Source organism: Schistocerca nitens, chromosome 5, assembly GCF_023898315.1.
Source record: "Schistocerca nitens isolate TAMUIC-IGC-003100 chromosome 5, iqSchNite1.1, whole genome shotgun sequence".
Lineage (NCBI taxonomy): Eukaryota > Metazoa > Arthropoda > Insecta > Orthoptera > Acrididae > Schistocerca > Schistocerca nitens.
Window position 1 is genome coordinate 846,493,764 of NC_064618.1, and position 19,570 is coordinate 846,513,333.

A 19,570-nucleotide genomic window follows, 5' to 3' on the forward strand; every position below is an offset into this window, starting at 1 on the left:
AAGCAGTTTTTGTTGATTGTGTTGATGTGAGTACTATGCGTTGTTGAGCGAGTAAATGTAAAGATGTTTAGGCGAGAACATCTGACCTGCATGATAAACAAAGGAATTGGACGTCCTGTGACAGCAAACACCGAGTTTTACAAGCAAAATGTTGACAGATTGATTCAGGACTTTTGTCGTATCACTCAGAGAGAAATTGCAAGCACAATCGGCATTTCACAAGAACATGTGGGTCACATTATTGCTTTGCTTGGCTATCAGAAGATCTGTGTACGATGGGTACCCTGGATGCTGACTCCTGAAATGAAAGTGCACAGACTTGAAATTTGCCAGGAGCACCTCTTGCATTACGAGAATGAAGGTTACGCCTTTCTGCATTCAATTATGATAGGAGACGAAACGTGGGTACACCATTAAGACCCGGAGACGAAACGTCAGGCTATGGAATATCGACACAGACTCACCCCAGAAAAATAAATTCAAGACATAGCCCTTAACTGGAAAAATCATGGCCACAGTGTTCTGGGATGCAGATGATGTTATCCATGTTTATTTCCTTGATCGTGAAACAGCAATAAATACAGAGCATTACATCACAATGCTGTGAACTCTGAAACGATGGCTAACAAGGGTCCGAAAGGTAAAGGGAAATGTTTTCCTGCAGCATGACAATGCCAAACCACACACTTCATGTGCCGCCACAGCAGAACTTCGGAGACTGAATCTCACCACCATACGGCATCCTCCATACAGTTGAGATTTAGCACCAACTGACTTCTATCTGTTCCCGATAATGAAAGACAATCTGCGGGGATATCATTATGCTTCTGATGAAGATGCTGAGAGGACTATGGACTGTGGTTGCGGAAACAGAGTATCGACTTCTTCCTTGATGGCTTTAGAAAACTTGTTCATTGTTGGCAGAAATGTAACCAATTGGCTGGTGATTATGTGGAAAAGTGAATATTGGTAATTAAAGATCATGTTCTAAGGATTATTTCTGCATTTGATTTATTAAAATATTCCCGTCGAAACCCAATTAACAAAGGTGGAGGCATTACTTTTCATTCAATCCTTGTAATAGCTCCAAAGCTAGGATTGTGTGTCTACTTTTATAAATGTTTGTTAACAATGCTGAATATTTTATCTCTTGAAAATAAGTACTGGCCAGTAATTCTGTCACTTATTTAATTTTTTTGGCTGAGTTTTACTTTTGATACCATTAAGCTAACGCATGCTAGATGTGAGACCAATAACAGAAAATTGAATCAGTTACACTTTTTCAGAATCCATTGGCACATAGAGCTCTGAACTGTATAAGAGATCCTGATCATGACAGTTTTTGTATAAAATTATTGTGTACTTTACATTAAAGACTGTTGTTCACATTCCAATTGAAATTACCCTCGCTCTTTAAACTTTTATCAAGTAAATGCTAAAATCATTCCTTCTTAGATATGAGTTTATTCATGAATGATCCATTTATAAATATAACATTAAATGATCATTCCTTCTTATATATGAGTTTATTTGTGAATGATCCATTTGTAAACATAACATTAAATGTTAATAAAATATTATGCAAATTGATGGAAAGTTTTTTATAAGGTGTGTTCAAAAAGTTCCCGTTTGAGGGCATCTGTGCAGTGTATTTGCAACATAGCACAACTCCAATTCAGGTATATAAGTTTGGACATGTAGGTAAGGGATTAGTGTGGCATTCGTTGACTTTCCAGTGTGCGTGCAGTAAATGCGGACACACAAACTGTGGTGATTATATTGCCAAATGAGCCCAAACAGAACCAACATGCTGTTGTTCTTTTCTCGACTGCCAAAGGACATATACTGGTAAACATCCATTGTAGAATGAATAGTGTGTATGGGCAATTAAGCCAAAACATCTCAGAAAACTCCAATAAGGGATGCTGCCGCTTCATGTTCACGCGTGTCCCTGCATCACAAATGCCGTAACACAGAAGTTAAGCCAACTCAAGTGGGAGACATTCGAGCACCTGCCTTATATTCCTGACCTTTCTCCGTGCAATTATCACACATTTGGTGCCTAAAAATGTCCCTGAATGGTCAACAGTTCTCTCAGATGAGGATGTGCAGCATTCAGTTAATGACTTCTTATGTAGCAGGACGCAGTGTTTCACAAAACAGGTAGCTTCAACCTGGTGCATCGGTACAATGTCTTCCACAATTCTCATGATAATTTTGCCTGATTGGTGTACCAGTTGTGAACTGTAAAGCCTTCAAATGGAAAGTTTTTTGGTCGCCTCTTACATATTAATAGACAGTGATATAAGATGATGGTTTGCTTATTACCAGTTTCCCAGCTGAAGTAGCAAGTTATTACAGGGCAATTTTGCAGCAATGCTGACATTGCAGAAGTTTAATATTTGATTTTGATGTGAACATTTAATTGTCTCATGAAGGCACTGAGAGTATGTTTTGCTAAGATAGTGAAGCTCCAGAACCACTATATTCACACCAGCTTGTAGGAATTCCTCCTGAGTGCAATACTACATCCTGTGCTACCAGCACTGCCCAATTACCTCACCATCTATCAGTTGGCTAGTATTTACCATTAGGACTTCACTAGTCATATTGCGCCTATGCATGGCACCTTCTTCTTACTGCACCCATCACGTTTCTGACGTCGAGCATCTCATGGCGTGACCATAGTACCTTTCGTGGTGTCGTGTTCAGAATTGTCTGCCTTTTGCTTTTATTTATTGACTATTAAAATTTGTGCAACATTATGAAATTTTTTTGAATGATTTGTGTCAGTCATAAGATATATATTACCAGGCCTAAATATTTGCAGGTTGGAGGGTTCAGTAAATCCACAAGAGCTCATACAGCGACTACAGACCATTGTACAAGAAAATGAAGCAGCTCTTATTGCTGCCAGAGCTGAGAGGTTAGTGATATTGATAAAACTAAACGTTATGACTGTACTGTCCTTTAGTGGCTATCATCCATAGTGCCTATTTGCAGCAATATTAAGGCAAGAAATTTATAGGTAATTTGTGCTTCCTTTATTATCAGGATTCTTTTTTCTTATTCCATTATTTTTTCCAGTCTCTCTAAACACAGTTAGTGTAGTTTTAGTTATGTTTCACGTTTCTGTGCGGCAATCTGTTTTCAGTTTTCCCTTCACTTTTAATCATTTTCAGGGGACACAACATATAATGCATGGGAACTTAAAAACCGCACCAGTAATGATCATTTTATAATAAAAAGGAAAAACACACAAGGTTATAATATAGACAATATCAGTAGGTTACCTGTATATGACTATTAGCAACATAGTCATTTTTAGTTTAATAATTAGTGACTGTTTTCTTAATGTATTACAAAATGTAGTCAATGACACTTATGTCTATTCTTAGTCGCAGATAAGGACAACAAAAAGGCTGTCAGAAAGTGAACTAAGTGAACTTTCTGCCAACAAGGCCTTCATTGGAAATGAACTGAACACACACACACACACACACACACACACACTTGACCACCGTCTCTGGCTACTGAGGCCAGATTGGTCTGGACTCAGTCAGACATTGTGCTTGTGTGTGTGTGTGTGTGTGTGTGTGTGTGTGTTTGTTTATTTGTTGTCTATTTCCGACGAAGGCCTTGTTGGCCAATAGCTCACTTACTGACAGTCTTTCTGTTGTGCCTATCTACGACTCAGCATCTCCGCTATATGGTGAGTAGCAACTATCCTTTTCATAATATTGCTACATTCTGTCCTGGATTGTTTGATTATGTCTATTCTTCATGTTTCACTTTGGTATAAAATTATCCCCATTTACTGTCTTCAACACAACATAATACATCTGACAATATCCACATTTCCTGCTGGCATGGAAAGTTGCTTTTTCACTAAATTATGAAGGGATTTGAATCCCTTCAGAACGTCATACAAGGCCGAGTCTTGCCATTCTAAGTACACGTGTAAACTCTGCATTAATAAAGTTCATTTTCATAACATGGTTGAAAACCTAGAACTGTGAACACAGGATTAATGCATGAATCTGTGGCCATAATAGTTGTTAGTCTAATTTGAAGGTGCAGCCCATTGCTTTTCTTTCACCTCTGTCTGATTTATTCATCTTATTATAGTTTCAAAAACTTGCTGGTTTACTCACCAAAAATTCATTTTCCCACAACAGTGAAGCTAACTTCACTTTTTGGAATATGGATAATGGTTTTATCCAGCAACATTAGATGTCATGATATTTTTGCTAAATAAACAATATGAAAAGGAAGAGGTTTGAGTAGTTCATTTATGCAGTGCATCAATTAAACTACATATTTTTGTAGTACAGAAGTATAAATATCAGAGACACTAAATACGGCACTTACAGTTCACAAACACGTAAATCATCCAACATCCTCTCATTTTATGTCTAACAGGCAAGCAGAGTCTAATGTTACTGCCTTTAATTTGAAGTGAAACATGAGTTTAACTATCAGATCTAATAATCATAAAATTTGAAGTTATGTAAATTACTTATTGAAAATTATACTATGAGAAGGAAAGTTGCTACTCACCATATAGTGGAGGTGCTGAGTCGTAAATAGGCACAACAAAAAGATTTTCACACTTAAAGCTTTCAGCCAATGGCCTTTGTCAACAATACACACAAACGCGCGCGCGCGCAAATGCAACTCACACACATGACTGCAGTCTCAGGCAACTGAAACCTCACTGCGAACAGCAGCACCAGTGTATGATGGGAGTGGCAACTGAGTGGGGGAAAAGAGGAGGCTGGGGCATGGAGGGGGAGGGATAGTATGGTGGGAATGGCGGACAATGAATTGCTGCAGGTTGGGAGGTTGGGCTTCGGCCAATGGAGAAATTGGGGGGTGGGGTGGGGGAGTAGCAGAAAAGGAGAGAAACAACTAAAAAATAAATAAAAATAAAATTTTTATTTCTCTCTATGTCACTCCATTCCCGCTACTTCCCCCCCCCCCTCCACCTCTCCCCTGCCTGCCACCCAACCTGCAGCACTTCACTGTCTGCCATCTCCACCACACCATCCCTCCCTCTCCCCGCCCCAGCGTCCTCCTTTCCACCACCCAGTTGCCACTCCCATCATGCACTGGTGCTGCTACTCACAGTGTGGTTTCAGTTGCCTGAGACTGCAGTCGTGTGGGTGAGTTGCGTTTGTGTGTGTGTGTGTAAATCATTTTGTTGTGCCCCCCCATTTGCTTCACCTGATCCTACTCAACCCAACAAGCCACCTTCCTAGATGTTGACCTCCACCTCGAAGATGGTTATGTCAGTACCTCCGTCCATATCAAACCTACTAACCACCAGCAGTACCTCCACTTCGACAGCTGCCACCCATTCAATACCAAGAAGTCCCTTCTGTACAGCCTAGCCACCCGTGATCGTTGCATCTGCAGTGACAAGAAGTCCCTCTTGAAATATACCGAGGGCCTCACTGAAGCCTTCACTGACTGTAATTATCCTCGCAATCTTGTGCAAAAGCAAATCTGCTGTGCGTTATCTTTCCAGTCTCCCACCACCTCCCAAATCCCCACCATCCAGCCACGGAGGAGCATTCCCCTCGTAACTCACTACCACCCAGGACTGGAGCAACTGAATTACTTTCTCCGCCAGGGTTTCAGTTACCTCTCGTCATGCCCTGAAATGAGAAATATCTTACCCACTATTCTTCCCAACCCTCCCACAGTGGTATTCCACCATCCACTGAACCTACACAATATACTCGTCCATTCTTACACAACCCCTGCTCCCAATCCCTTACCTCATAGCTCATATCCCTGTAATAGGCCTAGATGCAAGACCTGTCCCATGCATCCTCCCACCACCACATACTCCAGTCCAGTCCAATCCGTAACATCACCTAGCCCATCAAAGGCAGGCCTACCTGTGAAACCAGTCATGTGGTCTACAAGCTAAGCTGCAACCACTGTGCTGCATTCTATGTAGGCATGACAACCAACAAGCTGTCTGTTTGCATGAATGGCAACCAACAAACTGTGGCCAAGAAACAAGCGGACCACCCTGTTGCTGAACATGCTGCCAAACATGATATCCTTCATTTTACTGACTGCTTCACAGCCTGTGCCAAATGAATCCTTCCCACCAACACCAGCTTTTCTGAATTGCGCAGGTGGGAACTTTCCCGTAACTCTCCTGGCCTCAACCTTCGTTAGTCACTGTCCTCACCCATCCAGCCCCTTCCCTGCTCCCATTCCAGCACTACACAGTCGTCATTCCACCACCACACCCAGTCTTTTTTTCTCTTTTTTATTTATTTATTTATTTTTTTTATTTATTTCTCTCTGTGTCTCTCCTTTTCCGCTACTTCCCCCCTCCCCCCCCCCCCACCTCTCCCATGCCTGCCGCCTAACCTGCAGCACTTCACTGTCCGCCATCCCCACCATACTACCCCTCGCCGTCCCCACCGCAGCCTCTTCCTTTCCCCCACCCAGTCGCCACTCCCATCATGCACTGGTGCTGCTGCACGCAGTGTGGTTTCAGTTGCCTGAGAGACCACAGTCGTGTGTGTGTGTGTGTGTGTGTGTGTGTGTGTGTGTGTGTATACTGTTGACAAAGGCCATTGGCCGAAAGCGTTAAGTGTGAAAATTTTTTGTTGTGCTTATCTGCAACTCAGCATCTCCGCCATATGGTGAGTAGCAACTTTCCTTCTCATAATATTGTTACATTCCATCCTGGATTTTCCATTGTTTGGCTTATTGAAAATTCTTGGCAATGTTAGAGAAAGATCAGGTGCTACACAACGAAACTAGTTCTCTTTATCACAGCTAATTTCCATGAAAAACAGGAATAATTACCAGTACTATCACTTTCTTTTTCTAGATTTTTGAAAATAGCTATGGTCCGCGGCTTGCTTGGAGAGCAATTTGTTTGGCTTTTTTTTACCACAAACAGATATTATGTTTTCCCTTTTGGAAAATATTATTCATAAATGAAATTTTCATTCTGCAGTGGAGTGTGCACTCTTATGAAACCTCCTGGCAGATAAAACTGTGTGCCATATTGAGACTTGAACTCGGGACCTTTGCTTTTGCCTGCGAAAGGCAAAGGTCCTGAGTTCGAGTCTCAGTCTGGCACACAGTTTTAATCTGCCAGGAAGTTTTATTATTCAGAAAGATTGCCAGATTTTCTAAAATAAATATCATTGCAGGTTCTAACAAATGTAGCAATTAAATTGAATCATGCACAAAATGGCATGAGATCATTCTGCACCAATGAAAAGTCTCCAAATTTAAATACAAAGTGTGTTCAAAAAATTCCAGAACAATTGTAATTTCACGCCAGCAGTGTATTGGAACGAAATGTGGTTGGCATCCCTACACACACCTGTGCTTAATTCGTAACTGCGAGAAATCTTGTTGTTGTGTGTCTGTTAGTTATTGTTCAATGCTGAATTGAGTAGAATGTTGTGTTGCAAAGTTTGTAAGTTTCCAGATGGCAGAGTTAGAGGAGCAACACATCTGCATTCAATTTTGCACAAAACTCGAGAAAACCTTTACACTGACACACCAAATAATGCAGGAAGCCTACAGTGATGAGTGCTTAAGCCACATTCAATGTTACTAATGTTTCACATGGTTTAAAAATGACTGGACAGAAGTTAAGGATGACCCTCGCTCAGGACGCCCTTCAACGTCTACCGGTGATGATGCGCATGTCAGGAATGCCAACACAATTATGCATGCCAATCAAAGACTGACTGTCTGAGAGATTGCAGAAGAATGTAACATTTCAGTTGGATCATATCATGAAATTCGGACACAGTATTGTGGAATGCATCGTGTTGCCATCAAGTTTGCCACTGCTCATGAGTCAAGACCAAGAAGACCTTCACCTCACAATACGTGAAGAGCTTTTGAATCATGCAAATGGGAACGAGATGTTCCTTAAAAGAATCATAATTGGTGATGAGACGTGGATTTGTGGTTACGATGTTGAGGACCAAGGTTCAATCTTCACAAAGGGTCGGGAAAGGCTCTCATCTGGTCAGGTCAAACATCAAAGCAATGCTGTCAGTTTTCTTTGAATTTGAAGGATTAGTTCATAATGAATTCATGCCACAGGGATAAACTGTTAATCGATGCTACTATGGGGACATGTTATGATGCCTGCAAGAAAAAACGAGAAGGAAATGGCATGAGGTTCGTGGCTCCTGCTTCACTATAATGCACCCACACATTCATCATTATCGATGCTTGACTACTGCACAAAATACGAAATCACTGTGATGCCTCATCCTCCTTACTCTCCAGACCTGGCCCCTGTGGACATTTTTTTTTATTTTCAAAGTTGTGGATCCCGTTGAAAGGACACAAATTTGCAATGATAGACAAGATAAAAGAGAATCCACAGCCAGCACTTCGTGCAATCCACAGAGAGGTGTACCGAGACTGCTTCCAGAAGTGGAAACAGCATTGGAATTGGTGTATCGATTGTGGAGGAGAGTATTTTGAAGGTAAATATAGAAAAATTTTATGGGCAAAGTTCTGGAATTTTTTGAACAGACCTCATATTTCACTTTTACTCATGTGAATCTTTTTATTGTACTTCTAAATGAAAGGATGACTAAATAATGAGACTTACATGAATTAATACTGCACAGTGATAGTCTCATATTGGTAGTGATAACAGCAACAATTGCATAAGAGCGTAAGAGAACGAGAGTGTAAGAGGGCAAGAGATCTTTCCACACTACTACATGGCTTTATATAGTACTTTAACATTATTGTCTTGTTTATTTTTTGTCTTGGTAATAGGTATAAAGTTCATGCATCACTACATATCTAGATGCTTGTACAAATAAAATTAAATATTATTTGACTCAATCATCCTAGATGTTGTCATTTAATTAGTATTACCATTTATATGGGGGTAAATTCTTTTAAATCTGACTGTGACACCACAAGAGCATATGACATAAGACTTCATGTAAACGTGTTTCTGGTGGTAAAACTTAGAATGTGTGTTTCACTATTTATTCAATATTATTGGTACAATTTTGTGTATTATGTATGTACTGAAAGTGTGATCTGCTATGTAGACTAGGGCCTATGTTGAAAGATGATCAGGTGCCATATTGAGTTACATGTTCCATGAACTGAATTGCAATATATAAATTATGTAGTTCAGTTGTTGCACCACATTAAAGATCTTTAAAAAAGATATATTTTTTTCTATGATAAGTTGTGCAAAAGTGTTAGGACATGTCATGTCTGTAATAAACTGCTACTGCAGTGGAGATCGTTGGAAGTAAGTATTTTTACTTGACGTCGTATCTAGAGCCGTCCCTTTTCCTTTCCCTTCAACCCTTCCGCCAGAAGAAGGAGTCACTGGCTCAAAAAGCTTGCACATTTCCTTAATTTATATATGTTTTTTCTCCTGCAATCGCTTTTTGAGTAGATTTTTTATCTACACAATAACATTATAATATCAACAATTGATTATTTTAGTTGGTCTCATTTTTTGGGTGTCTGTATTCTCGTCCACCTGTTTCATTTGGTTTCTATTTTCGTCTACAAAATTCAATATCTCCTGTTTTATATTGTTTCCCTATTTTATCTCTCATAGCTACCCCTTCATTTTCTATTGCATTCCTTTCCCCTGTTTGTCAATTGTTGCCTAATGCTCCCTCTGAAACTCTCAACAACCTCTGGTTCCTTCAATTTATCAAGGTCCCATACTTTTAATTTCCTATCTTTTTGCAATTTCCTCAGTTGTAATCTACAGTTCATAAACAATAAATTATGGCCAGATTCTACATGTGCTGTGAAAGCATTGTACAGTTTAAAATGTGGTTTCAAAATCTTTGTTCTATATAATCAGTCCCCAGTTCTCTTCCACACTTACAATCTTCTTTCAGGATTCTTAAACAGTTATTAAATTATGCTAGCAAAATTCTACCAGGTGGCTTCCTTTTTCATTCCTTTCCCCCACCCAGTGTTCTTTTACAATTTTTCTTTCTCTTCTTTTTCTTTCTACTGAAGTCCCGTCACAATCACAATTAAATTTTCATTTCCTGTAATAATCTGAATAATTTCCTTTATTTCATCATACATTTTTTCAATCTCCTCTTCATCTGCAGATCTAGTTTGCATATAAACTTGTGCTACTATGCTATGTGTTGACACAATGGTGTGTGTTGACGTTCTGTCGTCTTGGCTATGATAATTTGTTTACTGTGCTGTTCATAGTAGCTTACGTGCATTCCTGTTTCTTACTCATTATTAGATCTACTGCTGCATTACCCCTGTTTGATTTTGTATTTATAACCCTTTACTCACCTGATCACATGTTCTGTTCTGCTACCTCTGTAACATAACAGATGCTGAGGATGCAAGCACGAGTGCTCATTTTAAATGTGTGTGCCTGTCAGATGGGATGATTATAGTCCAGCCCATTAGGCAGAACTTAAGCACAGCTCCAGGCTGCCAGATAAATGGCAAGGGGTGAGAGACACAGTGAATTTCCCTGCTGCCTAAATACCTCACATCCACATGCTTTGAATGGAAGGGGTGTTGTGGCAAGAATGCTTGCTGAAATGAAATATGTCTATGAAAATATCTTGAATATTTAGCATCATAGAATCCAGTAACACTATATTAATTCCAAAGCTACCAAACTGAGCCCTGCTGGGCACGTTCCTTGCTGTTGAAACTGTATCCCAGACCGTATTTCACATTTGACGGGCCATTCAGTTGTCTTGGATACACTACTGGCCATTAAAATTGCTACACCACGAAGATGACGTTCTACAGACGCGAAATTTAACCGACAGGAAGAAGATGCTGTGATATGCAAATGATTAGTTTTTCAGAGCATTCACACAAGGTTGGCGCCGGTGGTGACACTTACAACGTGCTGACATGAGGAAAGTTTCCAACCTATTTCTCATACACAAACAGCAGTTGACCGGCGTTGCCTGGTGAAACGTTGTTGTGATGCCTCGTGTAAGGAGGTAAAATGCGTACCATCACGTTTCCGACTTTGATAAAGGTCGGATTGTAGCCTATCGCGATTGCGGTTTATCGTATGACAACATTGCTGCTCGCGTTGGTCAAGATCCAATGACTGTTAGCAGAATATGGAATCGGTGGGTTCAGGAGGGTAATACGCTGTGCTGGATCCCAACAGCCTCGTATCACTAGCACTTGAGATGACAGGCATCTTATCCGCATGGCTGTAACAGATCGTGCAGCCACATCTTGATCCCTGAGTCAACAAGTGGGTACGTTTGCAAGACAACAACCATCTGCACGAACAGTTCAACGACGTTTGCAGCCACATGGACTATCAGCTCGGAGACCATGGCTGCGGTTACCCTTGACGCTGTATCACAGACAGGAGCGCCTGCGATGGTGTACTCAACGACGAACCTGGGTGCACGAATGGCAAAACGTCATTTTTTTGGATAAAACCAGGTTCTGTTTACAGCATCACGATGGTCGCATCCGTGTTTGGCGACATCGCAGTGAACGCACATTGGAAGCGTGTATTCGTCATCGCCAGACTGGTGTATCACCCAGCGTGATGTTATCGGGTGCCACTGGTTACACGTCCGCGTCACCTCTTGTTCGCATTGATGGCACTTTGAACAGTGGACGTTACATTTCAGATGTGTTACGACCCGTGGCTCTACCCTTCATCCGGTCCCTGCAAAACCTACATTTCAGCAGGATAATGCATGACAGCATGTTGTAAGTCCTGTACGGGCCTCTCTGGATACAGAAAATGTTCAACTGCTGCCCTGGCCAGCACATTCTCCAGATCTCTCACCAATTGAAAACGTCTTGTCAATGGTAGCCGAGCAACTGGCTCGTCACAATACACCAGTCACTGCTCTTGATAAACTGTGGTATCGTGTTGAAGCTGCATGGGCAGCTGTACCTGTACATGTCATCCGAGCTCTGACTCAATGCCCAGGGGTATCAAGTCCGTTATTACGGCCAGAGGTGGTTGTTCTGGGTACTGATTTCTCAGGATCTATGCACCCAAATAACGTGAAAATGTAATTACATGTCAGTTCTAGTATAATATACCAATGAATACCCGTTTATCATCTGCATTTCTTCTTGGTGTAGCAATTTTAATGGCCAGTGGTATATTTTAAACATTAACAGTACAAAGGTAGGTGGTGATTGCTAATGGAGTCTGCTTGTACCAAGTCATTCTGGAAGGAATGTGCATTTTTACAGGTGAGTGAAATTCTTACAGCTGCAACTAATCAGCCCATAGCTTTTTAAAAAATACTCCTTGCATAATATCAAATCTCCTTTCCAGACTTGTTTAGTCATTTCTACTCTTAGTTTGATGTTTAAAATAACTTTCTGTGCATTTGTGTTTTGATTTTGGAATTCTTGGGTTTAATTATGAACTTAGTTGAAGTAGTATATGCAGAGCAGATAATTTTTTACCTGGACTGGGTCACTATATCAGTGTAACTTTACTTTTAAGGGTGGAGCGCAACTTCAATCAGACTCTGAGGCAGCAGCAGGACCAGGCATACTTGGAATCTCTGCGTGCAGATGAGGAGAAAGAGCGAAGGCGCTGTCAGGAACGTGAGAGATTGGCTGATGAAGAACGAAGCAGGCGAGAACAGGAACAGGCAGAACGTAATCGGCTAGAGGTGATAACAGTTTTCCAATTTCTCACTAACCCTGAAATGGCAAACAGTGAAACAAGCACTGATGTGCAGAAGTTTAGTACACTGTAATTAATTAGTTAACAACATGCCAAAGCTCCATACAAAGAGCCAAATTGCAATTGGTCGGTGATCTAGCTAAGGAAATAAGGAAGTAATTAACTGTGTCAAAAGTGAAAACTCTCATTGTGTTGATAATATCTCAATTAAATTACTCTGTTCTTTGCATATATGCAGTGTACTGGAACATATATGGAATAAGTCATTGTTGTTCAATATCACTGCTTACCTCTTCCTCGGAGTTACTGAGAAAGGTTCTGTATGCAAAAACAGTAACACAGACATCTTAAAATATGTCTCTCCATACAATGTTTCATTTTTTAATTCACAAAACATAATATAGAAAATTTAAATGACTAAATATTGCCACCTAATATACTTTGACACTTGTCCAAAGCATTTCATTGTGCAGATATCAGTATTCTCCTACAGAAGCTCAAATATTATAATATCAGAGACTTTGCTGGTAACTGGTTTTCATCTTATATAACTAAAAACAAGCAGAGTGTCGCGTCAAGAAACTGAGGGAGTGTACTCAGTGAAACAGCATCTTCGATCACGATGAGGAATAATCACTGTAGGTGTACACCGGGGATCAATGTTGGGCTGCTTTTTTATCGTTATATGTAAATGGTCTGCCATTGTACATCCGAGAAGATGAAATTGTTTCCTTTGCTGTCAGTGTAAGTATAAGGGGCAATCAAAAAGTTTCTGTGTAACGGCATTGCTGCAGCATATATGCAACCCAGCATGACTCCGATGTTGGTATATAGCCATCTACACGTAGGTAAGGGGTCAGTATGGTATTTGAATGGAAACATTTTGATTGTTACTTATATTACAATCAAGCCGAATGAAGGAACTTCAACTCTTGAACAAGTAAATAAACTTTCGTTGAAAATTATTGACTCTTTCACTAGACTTAGGTAAAACACAATACATGCAATTCTGTAATGCACAAGGCAATACTTGGTATGAGAGAAAATCAATAAATACAACAAAGTATTCTAAATTCATAAGTGTTTGTATTGATCATAATGTGAACAGGAAGCTGTATCCTTTGGTCAGCTAGAGTAGAATACACACTCACATACATCTACATTTACACTCTGCAAACCGCCCTGAGGTGCACGGCAGAGGATACATCCCATTGTACCAGCTGTTAGGGTCTCTTCCCGTTCCATTCGCGTATGGAGCACAGAAAGATGATTGTTTGAATGCCTCTATGCGTGCAGTAATTATTCTAATCTCATCCTCACAATCCTGATGTGAGCGATAAATGGGGGGTTGTAGTATATGTGCATACGCATGCCTATGCCCCTACATTGTGCTAGCTATATTAACACTGCCAATACCGTTTCTTGGCAGGTGGACTGTTTGTGGTGGGGTAGTGTTGGATGGGGAGTAGAGGGAGAGGGAGGCAGAGAGAGGGGTCGAGGTCGAGGGATGGACGGCCAATGCTCGGAGTGAGTCAGCCAGTTGCCAGCTAGGAATGCGGGAGGGAGGTTCGCCACATATATGAGCTGACATGATTGTAGCAGTCACGGCACACATTGAAGGCAACTGGGGGATGTGAATTGTGAGGGTATGACAGGACGGAGGAAAGGGAAACTGTTGGGTGAAGGATGCAAGGAGAGTGGGTTTACTGAGATTGAGGCCCGGCTGATTGTGGGAGCAGAGTACTTATTGTAAGGATAACATCCATCTGTGTAGTTCAGAGAAGCTGGTGGTGGAGATAATCATCAAAATGGCTCAGGATGTGAAGCAGCCATTGAAATTGAGCATGTTGTGCCACTGGGTGGTCAATTTTGTTCTTGACAAAATTTTGGCAATGTCCATTCATTCTGGTGGACAGATATTTTATAGTCATATTGATATAAAAGACTGTGAAGTTGTTTGCACCCGAGTTGTTATACGACAAGGCTGCTTCCACAGGTGGCCCAGTGTCTGACAGGGTAGGATAAGTCTCTTGACAGGACTGGAACAGGAGGTGCTGGGTGGGTGAATAGGGCTGGTCTTGGATATAGGTCTTCCACGGGAATATGATCCCTGTGGCAAGTGGTTGGGAATGGGAGTGGCATAGGGATGGTCTAGTATGTTGTGTATATTCTGTATACAAAGGAAGATTACTCATTGGGTTTCTCATTCAGGAATCTCATTTGAATGTTTGTTGTTTGTGAGATCACATTATGCCTCATAAAAGGAGGAGAAATATCTACATGAATGAATGTGTTGGAATTTGAGAGTAGCTGGATCATGGCATATACAAGGTATGATAATAAAGTAATATGAATTTTTAGTTGTGCTGGCTTTGTACATCAGATTTTCATTTTTTTTTTTTTATTTTGTTACTACACAAGTTCCTGAAGTATGTTTGCATTATCAGCAGTTTTGCAGATTTAGTCTGTTGTTGACAGCCCTAAAGGTTATACATGCTTTTGAGTGCTCAGCAAATTTTTATGTTAAAAAAAGATAGATAAATAAAATTCCATTATATTTTGTTTGAGAAATGGAATAAAGTGCAGTACTGCAGTCAAAATGTTGATTGTGGCTTTTGGCGAATCTACTATGAGTTTGTGAGTGACATAAACATTTCAAAGAGGGTTGAGAAGACATTGAAGACGACAACTGTTCTGTGCACCCTAGCACATCAGCTACAAACAACACTGTGGAAGAAGTAAAGGAAGTGATTCTGAAAATTGCTGAATCACCATCAGAGATGTTGCCGGTATGTCGGCATTCCTTTGGCTCATGTCAAGAAGCTTTTTCGGATGTTTCGGATATGAAACCTCCAGCAGCAAAGTTTGTTCTAAAATTATTAAATTTCAATTAAAAACGATGTTGTGTAGACATTAATCCGGAATTGCTGAATGAAGTCGACAACGACCAGAACTTCTAAAGAATGTTATAACAGGTGATCAAACATGGATATACGGGTATGATGTTGAAGCTGAGGCCCAATTGTCCTAGTGAAACCTGCCAGAAGATCCAAGACGGAAAAAAGTTAAAGTTTGATCACGTGTGAAGGTTCTCCCCACTGTTTTCTTCGATTACAAAGGGTTAGTGCATCACGAGTTCCTCGGTCGTATGGTCAATGAGGAATACTACCTAGATGTTATGCGCCATTCACATGAAGCATGCCAAGGAAAATGACCAGCAAAACCACTCGTAGAAATTGGATCACAATAATGCTCCTACTCTCACCTCAAAGCTTGTTTGTGTTTTTTGGCAGCAAACAAAACTGTTATGTTGCCTCAGCCACCATATTCACCAAACATGGCCCTCTGTGAATTGTTTCTTTTTCTGAAGCTGAAGAGAAGCATGAAAGGATTTTGTTTTGCCACCATTGATGAGACAAAATCAGAACCACTGAAGAAGCTGAACACCATAGCAAAAAGTGAATTTCAGAAGTGATTCCAAGATTGGAAAAAGCGCTGACACAGTGTATCATTTCTGAAGGGGATTGCTTTGGAGGGTACAGAGTTGATGTTGATGAATAAATAAAGGTTCCTTAAGGAAAAACCACACAACTAGTGTTCAAGAGGACAGACATATGGTTCACTCAGCTGTGCAGGGTTTTACAGCTGTGTTGCATACCTAAAATCAGGAATGGGCTTATGTGCAGCAAGATGAGTATCCACGGGGGCAGTGTAATGGCTTGTGGAGTGCCACAGACTGTCGACACACAGCAACCACTGTTGCAGCATCCCTTAAAAAGCAACAGACAAAGCAACATCTGCATCTATATCTATATCTATACTCCACAGGCCACCTTGCAGTATGTGATGGAGGGTACTTTGTGTATCATTGTCACTTTGTCCCATAATGTAAATACTTTATTTGGCTATGAAAATAAATACTTAGCTTTGCTTTCGATATTTGAATATTAGGTGTATTTCTTCACTGCAGATAGCTCCACTTGAAAACTGGATTCACCGTATTGTCAACTAATTTGCATTTTGTTAATGAAGTCTAGTGAAATAATGTTGCCAAAACACTTGATTTGCTTTACAACTTATTTATTCATGTCACAAATGACATCATGCTGAGCTTGGCAAAATCTTGATTAATACTGTGCTTTGGCTGTTGGCACCATTCCTTGTATACTGTACATTAATGGGTGTTTGAGAATAAGAATTGTTTAATGTGGTAATTTCATAATTTACAGTTAACAGTTTTTCAAAAAAAGTTACAGAAATTGGATTTATAAATAATGACAATTGTCTCGTGCCACTCACACGCCATTCGCCTAAAGGGATCAGCAATGCCTGAGACACTGAGGCACGACAGTGTTGCATACGTAAAAGGCATTGCCTCCATGTACTGGGCTGATCACAACAGGGATGTCAGACGGCAGGGCAAGTTCCACCAGAAGTCCTCCTTGCCAGGGACCTATTTCCTCCACCATGTCACATGTGTGGAACTGAGTCGGCACGCATTCGTCTGTGCCCAGGCTATATAGGGCAGCGCAAGCCAACACTTAGGTAGTTCGTTCCGCTGGAGCTCTGGACCAATTCATGCACTGCTTCTTAGCAGTCCTTCAGTCAGAGCCTGGTCAGAAGCCACCGCAGCGGGACCTATGACTTTCCAGTGATATATCAAGACCAACTATGCTGAACGCTCAACCTCCAATGTTAGGGATTATCAGTGGCATAGTCTTTACGTCCCACTACGTTTTTTTGCTGTGTTCCAGGCATATGCCTGTTAGCGTCTGAGAAGTAGTATTATTTTTTATTGAGAAGAGCTTTCCTTTGTTATTACAGCTCTCTACTGTGGTTGTAATAAACCCTTGTTCTTGTTTACCTGTGTCTTGTTATTTCTTGCCAAGCATCCCCCTATGGGAGGTATAGCTTTTCAGAATAATAAAAAAGTTGTATTAAAACATGCTTCCACAGTGATACTAGATTTATAAAATGTAATAACTTTTTAATAACAGATTGGATTTTGTTGCTAATGTATTTTCTCTTTCTATGTGTATTGCTGAATAATAACAACAATTATAATTCTTTGGGCAGTTTTTATAACTGTTAGGTTTAGTATTGTGTACAATCATTGAGCATGATTTTGAATAGAAGCTGTATGTCGTGACCATTTCATCGTAAATCGTCATAACTGTGCTCCAAGTACCATTATTTTATAAATTTAGTCAGTTAATAACATCACAATATGTGCTCATCAAGATTTGGTACATTGTGTATACATTGCAAGATGGTATTGAATGGTTCAGTTGGTCAGTAATCATGGTTTTTCATTAAGAGTCGACCTATTCTGTTACTTTACACCCCTTTCCATATCCAGTTGCGAATAATTTGTGGGAATAACAGTTGCCAGTAAGTCTCAGTGTGGGATCAAATCTCCAATGAGACATGCATAGAAGTATTTGTCGACTCTTTATGAATGCATGCTCTCTGAACTGTAACAGTAGACCATACTGTGATGCAGAATGCCTCCCTTACAGTGTCTGCCACTGGAGTTGGTTGATAATCTCTGTGACGCTTTCGTGCTTAAGTAAATAAACCTGTAACGAAATGTCTGCTCTTCTTTGGATCTTCTCGATTTCCTCCATCAGTCCTATCTGTTATGATTGGATCCATCAACACCAATGAGCAATACTCGAACGAGTGTTTTGTAAGCTATTTCCTTTGTTGAGGGACCACATTTCCTCAGGATTCATCCAATAAATGTCAGTCTTGCATCTGCCTTACTCACAATTAATTTACTGTGTTATTTCCATTTCAAATCGCTCCGTATGCACACTCCTAGATATTTTGGAAGTAACTGCTTCCAGTGATTGTTCTGCAGTCATGTAGCCATACAATTAAGTATCTTTCTGTCTATATTCACAATATGTTATATTTGTTCACGTGAGAGTCAGTTGTGACTCCGTCCTCCAAGTGCTGATCCTTTGCGAGCCTGCCTTCATTTCACTACAATTTTATATCATCAAGGCTTCTCTGTGTAGAACAGCATGATCTGCAAGCAGCCTCATAGAATTTCTGACATTATCTATTAGGTCATTTATATATATTGTGAAAATATTGGTCCTGTAACATTCCCCTGGGGCACACCCAAAGTTGCTTTTGTGTTTCTGAAGACATCTCTCCACTCAGAATGATGTGCTGTGTTCTGTTTCCTAGAGACTCTTCAGTCTAATCACACAGTTGGTTTGATATTATGTACATTCGTGTTTTGTTCATTAGGTGGCAGTGCTGAACTGTATTGCTTGCCTTTCGGAAGTCAAGGAACACAGAATCTACCTGGGTGCCTATCTCTACACTGGACACAGTTGTGACAACACATCGTGTTTTCAGACGTGTCCCAGTTCAGTGTTCAGTATCATGTCAGAGGTATCTATGTAGCTGAGGAGGATTGTCATTGATTGCTATACTGCATTCATCTTTTGTCATATGGTCCCGGCATCTGGTGTAATGGTATGGGGTGGCATTAGGTACACAGCAACGTCACTTGTATTTCACATAACAACTTGGGTATCAAGAGAAACAACTTGGGTATCAAGCATTATGTTTCTGGTGTGTTAAGATCGGTAGCTGTGCCCTATCTTTGAAGTTTCGCAGTGTTCTCTTTCAACAAGATAACACAAGATTGCATGTTGTCATGACCTATCTCAATACAAAGATAGTTCAACTGTTGCTCAGGCCAGCACTTCCTCCAGATCTCTCCCCCATGCAGTAAGAAAAATTTGGTTGTTTAGTATCCTTTCTGGTCGTACAATTTTAGTGACTATCAATGTAGCTTGAGTTCAGTTTCATATTTTCCATTACAATGCCACCAAAGTGCCATATTTGAACTTTTTATTCGTGTTACCTGATTGC

The 19,570-nt window shown here is 40.4% G+C and overlaps 1 protein-coding gene across 1 annotated transcript in view; it reads left to right on the plus strand.

The window, feature by feature from the left end:
- LOC126260900 (FAS-associated factor 2) overlaps nt 1-19,570 on the plus strand; it is a 118,966-nt gene that overhangs the window by 82,417 nt on the left and 16,979 nt on the right. The window contains exons 5-6 of the mRNA XM_049958354.1: nt 2,831-2,926; nt 12,491-12,662. Coding sequence (XP_049814311.1) covers nt 2,831-2,926; nt 12,491-12,662 — 268 coding nt within the window. The remainder of the gene's footprint in view (nt 1-2,830; nt 2,927-12,490; nt 12,663-19,570) is intronic.